Consider the following 12864-nt stretch of genomic DNA (forward strand, 5'->3'; position numbering starts at 1 on the left):
CATTGGAGAAGATGGCCTCTGAGCTTGAAGGTGTGCAAAAGGATGGAGCAGGGCTTGGGGTAATGGAAAGAAGATTGAATGCTGGGTTATAGGATTTGGGTTTGAGTCTGGGCTGCTCATTATAAGCTGAGCAATGTACAAGTCACAAAACTCTTGATGCTTCAGTTTGTTTATCTGTAAGACAGGGGAGTCAGGCTCGATGACCTTCAAGGTCCTTCTCCATTCTGATATTCTCTGATTTTATTGTCTTGCCTTCACAGGCTTTTTAAGAGAAACTCCAGGATGAAGTAGGTAGGACAGTGTTACCGGAGGATCTTAGAGAAGTTGGTTTGGTAGAGGCTCACCAGGCCTGCCAAAACAGCTTATTTATTTAGGGATGGGTGCCTTGGTCAGCCCTCTCCTCATGTGGGTCCTCCTTGACCCTCACCTAAGCCCATACAGGGCATACTGTCTCTTCCTGCTCTGACTCTGGAATATCCCCAAAGTCTCTATCCAAAAGAAAGAAAGATGATCTCCTCCTGCCATCCTCTGAGGAACCTTCTGGTTCTAAGTCTCCAACCCTAGAAGTCGGGTCAGGTAACTAGGAAAGGATGTTTTCCCCTACTTCCAGAATATTTAAAATCCAGCAGTTTCTAGGGGCTGGGATTTTAGACCAAGACCCTTTCTAACCTGTCCCTGTGTTGGGATGGGTGTGGGGGGAAGAGTTGGTAGAGTTTTGTCTGTGATCGGGATTAAGGACCAGTTTTCAATCAGGGTTTGGTCAGGATCAAGGGTCTATCCATATGGGTGAACATATTCTAGCATAGTTACTCACATGCACTCACATAGAAAGGGCCACACATACAGATATAAACCCTACCTAAAGACCTGCTCCTAATATCCCCTATAACACACACACACACACACACACACACACACACACACACACACACACACACACACACACACACTCTATTCATGTAGCCATTAATTACATTTAAGGATTGAAGTGGGAGGGACAAAGTTCATCCATAGAAACATCAACCCAAAGAGAATTCCTTTGACCTTTTCCATCTCCCATGTTCCTGGAGCAACATTCCTAGCGAGGCAGGCCCTTTAAGCTACACAAGAGTCTTTACACTCTATATATTCCCCCACTGCCTAGGATTGAGTTCTGCATATAGTAGGTACTTAATAAGTGTTAGTTGATTGAATAGGCCCTCCAGACACTCAGTTCTCATGATGAACTCACTTCTCTCAGCTTAAAGTCAGAGGGATGAAAAAGAGAAGCAAATGGACAAGTCATTGGAAAGAACACATGGGAATTCAAGAGTCTTGGACTCACTTCCCACTAGGTTTTATTATTCCATGGTGGCTTTGGGGAACACTTTATGGGAAGACATTTATGGGAGAAGCTAGCCACATCAGAGGGAGCCTTAACTTTTGCTGATGGGAACATGGGCCCCAAGTCTCAGAGGAGAACTCTGGAGGGGGAAGAGGTCCTGGCCCATGCTGGGACAGATACAGGCTTTGATTGGCCCCTCTGCTGATGCCTTCTGCCCACTGAGAATGGGAGGGCAAAGGTTCATCCTTGAAATGTTTTAACTCTGAAGTTGATCTCATCCGACTCAGCCCAGAATCCAATTCCTTGTTGTTGGAGATATAGAAACCATGGATTATAGGGAAAGCAGGAGACCCAACCATACTTGGCCCCGTCAGATGGAAGCCTTCAGGGGGATGCTGTCTTGTGGCTGTTCCACATTCTTCCTTGCTAGGGCTAAGTGGGTGAAGATCAAGATTAAGATGAAACCTGTGGTGTCAAAGAGAGAGTTAGTCAGTTTCAGGCAAGAATATTGGTCCCAGGGAACCCAATTTGCTAGTAATTAAAGATGGGTAAATATATTTGCTATTATTTTAATGAGTTACATTTTTTTTCCTAGAAAAGAAAGTATAAAATGATTATGTTGTGTCATTTTATGCTTTCTTAGCTTTGGGGGAATCTAGCAATGGCCCATACAGCCATTGCTACTCACCATGGTCTAACTTAGGGTCATTTTCCAAATCGCAGGCCTGCTTTCATCAAATGAGATAATATTTGTTACGGAGCTTAGCATAGTGCCTGGCACATAATAGGTTCTATATAAATGCATATTCCCTTTCTTTCCCTAGGGTGAGCTTAGCCAATTTTTTTTTTTTTTTTTTGGTGAGGCAACTGGGGTTAAGGAGCCTAGCAAATTTAATGTAAGGGCTATGGAGATGACTTCAGCCTGCCTCAGATCCCAATTCACAGAATCACAAAACCTAATAAGTGGGATAGCAAAGGTCATCTAGATCAACCTACCCATGGACATTCCTCCATAGTACGCCTGACTTCCCTCGATTTCCCTCAAGGGTAACCCATTACCTCCCAGAATAGCCCTTTCCATTTTTTGAAAACTTCTTTAAGAATTAAAAAAAAAATTTATATGGAGCCAAAGTCTACCTTCTTGTAACTTGCAACGGGATTGCACTGTTACTGGTTCTGACCTTTTGAACTAAACGGAATAAATCAGATGTGTCTTCTACATGACAACCCTCCAGTTACTCCAAGGTAGCTCTCCCCAATTCTTCTCTTTCCCAGGATAGGCATCTTCAATTACTTCAGCTAACGGATCCTCTTATGACATCACTGGGGCTTCCCTCACCTGTCCTAGTCCCCCTGGTCTGGATTTTTTCCAACTAGTCAACGTTCTTAAAGCATGGTGACTGGGACTGGACACATTGCTTCAGATGCCTTGGTTTTACCAGGGAAAGTGGGGAAAGTGCTTTGCAACCCTTGAAGGGCTGTAGAGATTGGCACTGTCATTAATAATAGCTGTTATTCATAGAATTATACCTCAGAGATGGTTTGCAAGTGACTGTGCCTATATTATTCCATTTGATCCTTATAATAACCCAGGGGCTATTATTATCATTTCCATTTTACAGATGAGTAAAGTGAGGCTGAGAGAGATGGAGGGGGAGGGAAGAGTAAAGAGAGAGTAAATGATTTGCCTAGGGCTACAGAGCTAGTAAGTGTCTGAGGCTGGATTTGAACTCAGGGTCTGACTTCAAGATGAGCACTCTTACCAACTACAACACCTAAATTTTACTTCCTACCTTACCAGGTTGTTGTCAACCATAGAGAATTCTAGAAATGGGAGCAAATATTATAGCTTAGGATTTTAGGAAAAAAAGGGAGTTTTTTTGGTTCCCCAGAACCTCAAGATGCAAGGTTGGGAGGAGAGAAGGAGTAGGTCCAGGAACCAATCTAGGGAATGGTAAAGGTTTTGGTCCCTGGATCGTAGAGAGAAAATAGCACATCGGGGCATTGTTCATGAAAGAATTCTGGTAGGCAGGAGGACCAGCTAGATTTCCAACTTACTCAATTCCAGAAATAACAAACCCATTTAGGGAAGGTGGCTAAAGAGGTCCAGGAAGGGGCTGTTGGGGTGAGAAGGCAGATTTAAAGGTTTTTCTATTCCAAGGAAGGCCGAAAAGGGAGAAGATTGGAGCTTATAAATACATGTTGGGACCCCAGATCCATGGACCTCTTTAAAAAAAAGTAATTTTCAAACCAAAAAAAGACCATCCTTTCTCAATATTTTACCTTCTCACTCCAATTATCTGTTTTTAAAAGTTTAGGTCAATGTCACCACCAGGAATTTTTTCCCTCTCACCCCCATAGTGACCTGACAGTGGGAATTGTTTTCATTCTTTGTACTTAATAGATACTTGTCGATTGATTATTCTCTTTGTCTTTCTCTTTCCCCTCCCCTCCTTTCCCCTCTCCCTGTCTCTGCCTCTTCCCTTGTTTCCTCTCCGTCTCTTTTCTCTCTTTCTCTCTCTCCTCCTCCCTCCCCACCCCCAATCTCCTCTGTCTTTCTTCTGAGCCCTTTTGCGGGTGGGGGTGGGGTGGGGTGGGGCAAATTCATGGTACTTACGAAATACAGTAGCCTTCCACTTGCACTATAAATACACATTTAGACTACTTATTAAGTACAATACTTTTAGAAGTAGTTGGAAACCCACATGTATTCAAGAAAGGTCAACTAGATTGGTGATTCCCAGAAGGCAGGGGTGTGGTGAAAGTGCTCTGATGCTCACTACCTGGGTGACTGTGGGTAAGTCATTTTCCTTCTCTGGGCCTCAGTTTCTCCTTGATAGAACGAGAGGGCGGATCTATGTGATTGCTATGGTCCACTCCAGCTCTAAATATGATTACCCTCTGAACCTATAAATGCCCCCAGGCCTCTCTTGTCCTTCCTCGATGGATCTCACCCAGATCACAAGTAAGACCAAGACTTCACTTACCTATTGCTACAAGGGTGCCCACCATGATGCCAACAGCAGACAGCTTCGTGGGCATTCCCTTCATCCGGCCCACTTTGAGCAAGCATGTCCTCTCTGAGTTACATAGACAGACGATCACTGTGACCAAAGGGAGGGAGATAGGGTTTAGAACCTGGGAGGGGCCTGGGAACACAGAACAGCAGAGTTGGAGGGAGCTTAGGACACAGGATGTCAGGATCATCACACTCTTATCCCTTTTCATTGATCATAACGTTCAATCCTTTCATTTTACGGAGGTGGAAACTGAGAATTTGGAAGGGATGAGGCAGCTACATGGCACAGTGGAGAGAGCCGCTACATCTTGCGTCAGGGAGAGCCAAGTTTAAATCTGTACTCAAACACTAGCTGTGTGACCCTGGGCAAGTCACTTAACTGCTGTTTGTCTTGGTTTCCAAACTATAGAATGGGGATAATAATAGTGCCTACCTCCCAGGGTTGTTGTGAAGGTCAAATGAGGTGATTTTTTTTAAAGTACTCAGCACAGGGCCTGGCATAAAATAGGTACCATGGAAATGCTAGTTATTATTATTACTGGAAAAAATTACATCTTGATTTTTACTAGCTTCTAACTGAAATTTAGTATTTTCTTCACCTATGAATTTTAAAATATTTTTTTTCAGAAAAGGCATCCATAGCATGACCAAACTGCCAAAGGGGTCCAAAATATAAAAAAAGTTTAAGCACTGTTGATGAAGAGGGACTTTTTAGTCAAATATGGGTTAAAGTAGATGGCTTCTCATGTCCCTCCAACTCTGAGATACTCTGAAGAACTGGGAGCTGGAGGAAAGAGAATTTCCCAGTCTCCCTCTCTTTCTGTCCACCCTGAATCTATCTTCCTAATTCCATTTTCTGACCCCTTTTCTCTTAGCCAAATACCATCTGGATCACAACAATTACACCTCCTGGACTCCCCACACCTCATTCCCATCACCTGCCTTGTCTGCCCTCTCTCCTCCTGTGGGGGCTGAGGTAGATAACGCTGTTGGTGGAACTTTGAATTGGTCCAGCCACTCTGGGAAACCACTAAACTCTGACCCAGTTATCCCACCATTAGACAAAGATCCATGAGGTCCAAAAACAGAAATAAAGGTCCTGTTTGTTCACAGATGCTAAAGAAGAAAAAGCTGAAAGCAAAGATTGTTCACTGATGATGGAATGGCTGAACAAACTGTAGTATGTGGATGGAACAGAATATTATTGAATTATAAGAAACAAGGATTTGGGGGGATTCTGGGAAACATAGGAAGACTTTTATGAAGTGATGCAGAGTGAAAGAAGAAGAAACAAGAGAAAAAAGAAAACACCACCAAAAGGCAACTGCACTCAGATGAACAGCAATGCATAATCTTTGTTCTGGAGAACAGAAGGTAAAATAGACATCCCTCCTCTTGACAAAAGGTAGCTAAAAAGATTGCATACAACATGAGATGTGGTTGCTTTGTTAGATGGTTGTGCTGAACTGTTTTTTTCTTTGTTATAAGAAAAGGTTCCGTTCCAGGCATGGAGCAAAATTGGAAATGACCAATTTTTTTTTAAAACATCAGTTGAAAAAAACACAAACCAAAACACCTCTTGTCAGGATCATCTTGCTTAAAAAAAATAGGTTAGTTGGGGGCAGCTAGGTGGCACAGTGGATAAAGCACTGTCCCTGGATTCAGGAGGACCTGAGTTCAAATCCGGCCTCAGACACTTGACACTTACTAGCTGTGTGACCCCGGGCAAGTCACTTAACCCCTCATTGCCCTGCCAAAAATAAATAGGAGAAGGGAATTATTGAGCAAGGAAAGTACCAAGTAATATCACAAAAAAGTTAGATTGATTGTATTTTTTTTGTGTGTGTGGGGCAGTGGGGGTTAAGTGACTTGCCCAGGGTCACACAGCTAGTAAGTGTCAAGTGTCTGAGGCCGGATTTGAACTCAGGTACTCCTGAATACAGGGCCGGTGCTTTATCCACTGCGCCACCTAGCTGCCGGATTGATTGTATTTTAATGGTGAGAACATGGGTGGCTATTATGTGGAAGTTATTTCAAATTAGTTGTGTGGGTACAGTTAGTGATTTGTTAGAGCAAAGATAAAAACCAATTCCAAATTAGAAGAAATAACAAAAATGAGAAAAACATATATATGTAAGTCAGGCAACTGAGGCAACTCAAGCAAGAGGTCGATGTTGAGAATTGGGAAATGCATAAAATATCTTTTTGTTCACATTAGGAACATTTCCCAAGGAAGTTTAAATGATGTAAATCCATCACCATAAGGAGAAGGCCAAATACCTAAACAGATTATCAACATTTCCTAAAGAAGTTTAATTGAGGTAAATTCATCACCATAAAGAGAAGTCCAAAAGCGTAAAAACAGTGTCAGCCAGAAAACACTCGATTTTCTTGCCAAGGGGAGAGATATGGCAGCCAAGGCCAACACTGGTTTAGAATATAAACTTGTTTGGAAAGTCTAATGGGGAAGGGTAGTGGAGGGTTATGAACAGTATCCCCTCATAAAACAGTGAAAAGCACTGGAGGGGCAAAACAAGTCTGCAGAAAGGTTGGCAAGAGCCCTATCCATTACAAGGACTTTTAAGGATGTAACCTAAAGGATGGGCAACTAGGTGGCACAGTAGAGAGAACACTGGGCCTGGAGTCTGGAAGACCTGAGTTCAAATCAGGTCTCAGACACTTACTAGCTGTGTGACCCTGGGCAAGTCACCCCACTCTGTTTGCCTCAGTTTCCTCATCTGTAAAATGAGCTGGAGAAGAAATTGGCAAACCACTCCAGTATCTTTTTTTTTTTTTTTAGTGAGGTAATTGGGGTTAAGTGACTTGCCCAGGGTCACACAGCTAGTAAGTGTTAAGTGTTGGAGGCTGGATTTGAACTCAGGTACTCCTGACTCCAAAGCCGGTGCTCTATCCACTGCACCACCTAGCTGCCCCCCACTCCAGTATCTTTGCCTAGAAAAATGGGGTCATGAAGAGTCAAACACAACAGAGTAACAACAACAACAAAAGGAGGACATAAAAACGAAAAATGGAAAATGTCTGTGAACAATTTCTGTGATCAGTGACAACTCTGGGACTCTAACCTTATAGCCCCTGGTGAGCTGCATAAGGAAACAAAAATGACAATAAGTAAAACAAAGAGCAGTTAGACCACATGAAGAAGATACAGAGAAGGTTTATGCTGGAGGAGATACAATTTTGAGGATGTTCTTGGATCATTTTTGAAGATAATATGAAAGATGGTAGGATATCAAATACTTGCCAAAAAAATCCTAAACCTTATTATTCCAAAAAAGAGAAAGGGGCAGCTAGATGGTGCAGTGGTTTAAGCACCGGCCCTGGATTCAGGGGTACCTGAGTTCAAATCCGACCTCAGACACTTGACACTTACTAGCTGTGTGACCCTGGGCAAGTCACTTAACCCCCATTGCCTGCAAAAACAAACAAACAAAAAAAATCCCAAAAAAGAGAAAATATCAATAAACAATAAATTGTTGACATCGTTAGCTCATAGGAATGTATGGAAAAGGAACAGGCAGGCTTTCACAAACAATATTCTACCACAAACCATATATTTATTTTTACACTGTTGATTGAAAGGTGTAGAGAATACATGCTCTACTGTGCTAAATGTTTATTCACTCTAAAAAAGCATTTGATTTGGCAGAGCAAAACATCTCCTTAAAGGTTCTCTCCCCACATCTAGATGTCAGAATCATTCAGGAATACTTAAAAGGTTCATCTTTTCAACATTAATATTTCTCTGGTGATTCTATATGACTGTAAGTCATGCTTTGTCACAGTTTCCAGAGGATTTAAACTAGGGTCACCCAAAGGGCATTTTGTGGACATGAGCAGGTAGCTGCATGTGACCAATGACCAGGGGTATAGAATGTAGCATATGCTGTCAAATGCTATCATTGAAGCAATTGGTTTATTTTATTTTATTATTAACAAAGGAAGACTCACTGCAAGCATATTTGTGTGGGGGTGAGGCGATCAGGGAGGGAGCATATCAAGAAATGAATGTGATGTAAAAAACAAATGACATCAATGAAAAATAAGAACAAAAAGAAAGACAACCCCCCCCCCCCAATTATATCACTAATGAAGAATTACACAGGAGATGTGGTGTAAAGAACAATCAAAGAGGCAAAGGATTGGAGGAGGAGGAGGGTCAGACACAAAGTGAAAGTGAGGGACAACACAGAGACAGCTGGCCTTTTCCATTGGTATCCACTCAATCACAAGAGACATAGAGGAAACACTCCTTGGGGAGAACTTACAGGAGGACCTGGATAAGAGGAGAACAAGATGAGAGGGAGATCTCATATCGATGAGATCACAGTTATTAGGGTATAGAAGTACTTGTTGGCATAGTTGGATAGAGTACCAGACTCATCTTCCTCAGTTAAATTACGGTCTCAGACATTTCCTAGTGGTATGACCCTGGGCAAGTCAGTTAACCCTGTTTGCCTCAGTTTCCTCATCTGTCAAATGAGCTGGAGAAGGAAATGGCAAACCACTCCAGCATCTCTGCCAAGAAACCTCCAAATGGGTGACTCAACAATAGCAATAACAAAGAAGAAGGAAGAGGGAGCCTTGAATTACTCTATCCACTGAACTCTTAGGGAACAAAGACCACATCTTGTACTTCTCTTATAAACCATCCCCGCACCTTATCTTGGCAAATCCTTGGTTGTTCCCCTCCACTGTCCCCTTTCCCACCTCCCCCCGGGGAGATGAGCAGGTCTTACCTCGTATTCGGAGTTGTTGGGTCTGAGCAGAGTGTGTCAGGAAGACTGGGATGAAGTATTCTTGGGGCTCCAACCAGCTGAGGGCCATGGTGAGATAGGCATGGGTGCCTAGGAGGGAGCAGGCAAAGTGTGGGATGCCGAGATAGACAGACAATACAGGAAGACAGACGGTGGCCAGAGTGCAACATGGGGATGGGTCACAAGAGTGAGAGCTGGAAGGAGTCCTAGAAGTCATCTGGTCCATCTCTTTCACTTTTCCAAACAGGGAAACTGAGACCCAGAGAGCAGAAATGACCTTCCACAAGGTCACCCAGGTTTTTTTTAACTCCAAATCCAGTGTTCTTCCCTCAACTCCCACTGCCTCTCTTGGAGAACTACCCAGTCATTCAGTCTTCTTCTACCCAACCCCTAAACTCACCATTGAGTGCCTGGAGCCTCCATTCTCGCTGTACTGTGGGGTCCTCACTCAGGGTGAAGGAATAGGGGTCATGGTCAGCAGCACGCTCTCCCTGCTGCTGTAGCCCACTGATGACCACGCCCTGTGGCCCTTCTTGGGGAGTGCAGAGGATCTGGAGCGGGGAGGTGATGGGCACAGGAAGGGAGGGCGATTTTGGAGCAGGGGGTGGGAGGTCCCGCACTATATGAAGCACCAGGCCTGCAGTGGTAGTCAGGCCGGGATGGTCTGCAAGAGAAGCAAAGGCCAACATCAAGGGCCTTCCCTTCTACTCAGAACGGGGAGGGGGAAGCTCTGTAGAAGCTGCTTATTGCAGGGATTGAATTATCCAGGAAGTAGGTTAACCAGGGAGTGGGATTTGGGGAAATCCCTCCTCATCCCTGGGTTTCTGCTTCTTCTTCAGGGGAAGGAAAGCTTTTGTGAAAAGAGCAAAGGTTTGGAACCAGAAGATTTGACTTTGGATACCAGCTCCATCATTTACTACCTTTGTGACTTTGAACTCTGGGCCTCCATTTTCTCATCTATAAAACAGGGGAGTTGATGATCTCTTGGCTCACAGACTTTGGCGCTAGGAGAGACCTTAGAGGGCTTCTAAGTTTACTTCCCTTTATTTCATGGATGGTTAAGTGAATTCTCCAAGGTCACATACCTAGTAAGTGTCAAAGGTGGCCCTTAAACCCAGGTAATCTTTGTCTCTAAATCTAGTACTTAATTTCTAAATTATGCCTCTTCTTTGAGGTCCCTTTCAGTTCTAATCTCTTTGATTCTTGATCAGGGGGGAGGAGAACATGCTCCCCATTCCCCACCCCAACCCACTGCAAATCCTTGTATTTGGGAAGAGTCTTGGAGATCTAATCCAGAGATTCTTAACCTGGCATCTGTGGATATAAACCAAATTGTTTTTTGTTTTTGCGGGACAATGAGGGTTAAGTGACTTGCCCAGGGTCACACAGCTAGTGTCAAGTGTCTGAGGTCGGATTTGAACTCAGGTCCTCCTGAGTCCAGGGCTGGTGCTTTATCCACTGCACCACCTAGCTGCCCCCAACCAAATTGTTTTAATGATTGTATTTTAATATTATTGTTTTCATCATTCTGTAAGTTTTGCTTTATACTTCTAAAGACATTATCCTGAGAAGGGGTCCACAGACTTCATAGTACTAACAAAGAATTCATGATGCACAAACAAGTTAAGAACTCTGGGTCTAAGATAGTTCCAAAAGACTCATGATGGAAAATGCTCTCCAAATCCAGAAAAAAAAGAACTGTTGAATCTGGATGCAGATCGAATCATACTATTTCAATTGTTTTTGTTGTTGTTTTTCTTTTTTGAGGCTTTTCCTTTTTGCTCTGATTCTTCTCTCATTACATGACTAATGCCCAAATATGTTTAATGTGATTGTACATATATAACCTATATCAGATTACTTGCTGTCTTGGGGAGAGGGGAGGGAGGGGAGAGATGGAGAAAAATTTGAAACTAGAAATCTTATAAAAACAAATGTTGAAAATTATCTCTAAATGTAACTGGAAAATAATAAAATATTTATATGGAAAAATAAATTTAAAAAAGCACTCTGGGTCTAATCCAACCCCCTCAGTGTATATATGAGCAACTGAGGCCCAGAACCCAAGGCCACATAGGTGCAAAGAAGTAGATTCAAATGCTCTTTACCATAGTTTTCTTCCCCATGAAGAATTCTGCCTTTTCCTACCATTACCCAGACATCCTCTGGGGCTCTGGGTGGGGTCTCCCACTTAAGTGATAGGGGTTGATTTTTTTCCTTGGGCCTAGGAGAGATGGCTTATTCAGAGGTCAGGAGTATAAGCATGGGACAGACAGACACAAAAGGGGCAGTGCTTCTTTAAAAGAGAGCACCTTCCCACCAAATCTCCTGGTCAACCATTGGGCACCTTTCTCTGGTTGAGCCAGATGGTCATAGCAGGGGGTGCTGGGAAGGCTCTTGTCCATGTAGGAGTCATGGAACCTTGTCCATGAAGTTGGGTGCCTGGGGGATATTGAGACATCATAAACTTAGGCTGCAGATGGAGATGCTGCTTTAGAGAGAGCTAGCCCAAAGTGCAATGAACTCCCTTGGGATGTGATGAATTTCCCATCAATTCCCATCTTGAAAGCCGATTGGATGGATGGCCACTTGTTGGGGGCATTGAAGGGGGGATGGCTGCATAGGTGTGGGATGATTCTGGGCTTCACACACTTCTTGGCTCCAATGAGGAAAAAAAAAAGTCCTCTTTTTGTCTGTCTCTTCCTCTTTCTTTTTTTCCTAGATTCTCTTTGTCTGCCTCTGGGTCTTGTGGGGCCAGCCCCTCCCAGCTTCTCTCTTACCCATGATCTCGGCCACTACTTGCACAGTATATGTCTCCTTAGGCTGTCCTCTCCCCAGTTTTGAAGCTGTTCGGACCTCCCCAGAGTATTCTTCAATGGACAGCCACCCTTCAAGGTCATTCGTCATCGAGAACCTATGGATACATTAGCACAAGGGTGCGGAGGTAACATGGGACAGACTGGGAGGAAGAAGGGGATACCTAGAATATGGGTAGACAAGGGAATGGGAAAAAGGGCTTCCATGAAAACCTCTCTCCTCAAAATAAATAAATAAAGAAAACCTCTCTCCTCTCAGGAAAGTGTGTCCTCTAACAAAAATCACATAACTTCTCTGTGCCTCAGTTTCCCTAGTTGTCCAGTGGGTCTTGTCATAGTTCCATGATATTTAGAGCTGGAAGGGCCATAAGATCATAGATTTAGGACTGGAAAAGACCTAATGGTCATCTGGATCAGACCCTTTTTACAGATGAGGAAACTGAGGCACAGGGAAGTTGTGATTTCGAGTAGAAATTGGGAGAGCTGGGATTTGAACGCAAATTTGCCTTGAGTTCTAAACCCAAGTTCTATCACTTATTATGTGTGACCTTGGGCAAGTCTTTTCCCTTCTTCGGGTCTCTGTTTCCCTACCTGTACTTATCTTCCATTTATATGGTTTATATCTTGCACATACACATTTTCTTCTCTATTGGACTGTTATCTCTTTTGATTTTCACAACAACTTTGTGAAGTAGGTACTATTATTCTCCCCATTTTATAAATGAGGAAACCAAAGCTAAGAGATATTAAGTGACTTGCCCAGAGTCACATATCTAGTAAGTGTCAGAGGAAGGATTTGAACTCAGGTCTTCCTGACTCCAAGGCTGTTGTACCACCTAGCTGTCTTAAGGAAGCAGCCATTCAGTCCAACCCTCTCATTTTACACACAGCCCTGGAGAGGCTAAAAGACTTGCCCAAGGTCTAGAAGGT

General features: G+C 43.3%; 1 protein-coding gene across 1 annotated transcript in view; it reads right to left on the reverse strand.

The window, feature by feature from the left end:
* Positions 1–1391: 1391 nt before the first annotated feature.
* CDH16 (cadherin 16) overlaps positions 1392–12864 on the reverse strand; it is a 37405-nt gene continuing 25932 nt past the window's right edge. The window contains exons 13-17 of the mRNA XM_043987812.1: positions 11899–12032; positions 9519–9782; positions 9101–9208; positions 4312–4428; positions 1392–1789 (exon numbers count right to left, since the gene is read on the reverse strand). Coding sequence (XP_043843747.1) covers positions 1695–1789; positions 4312–4428; positions 9101–9208; positions 9519–9782; positions 11899–12032 — 718 coding nt within the window. The 3' untranslated portion in view covers positions 1392–1694. The remainder of the gene's footprint in view (positions 1790–4311; positions 4429–9100; positions 9209–9518; positions 9783–11898; positions 12033–12864) is intronic.

This window comes from Dromiciops gliroides, chromosome 2 (genome assembly GCF_019393635.1).
Source record: "Dromiciops gliroides isolate mDroGli1 chromosome 2, mDroGli1.pri, whole genome shotgun sequence".
In the NCBI taxonomy this organism is placed as follows: Eukaryota; Metazoa; Chordata; class Mammalia; order Microbiotheria; family Microbiotheriidae; genus Dromiciops; species Dromiciops gliroides.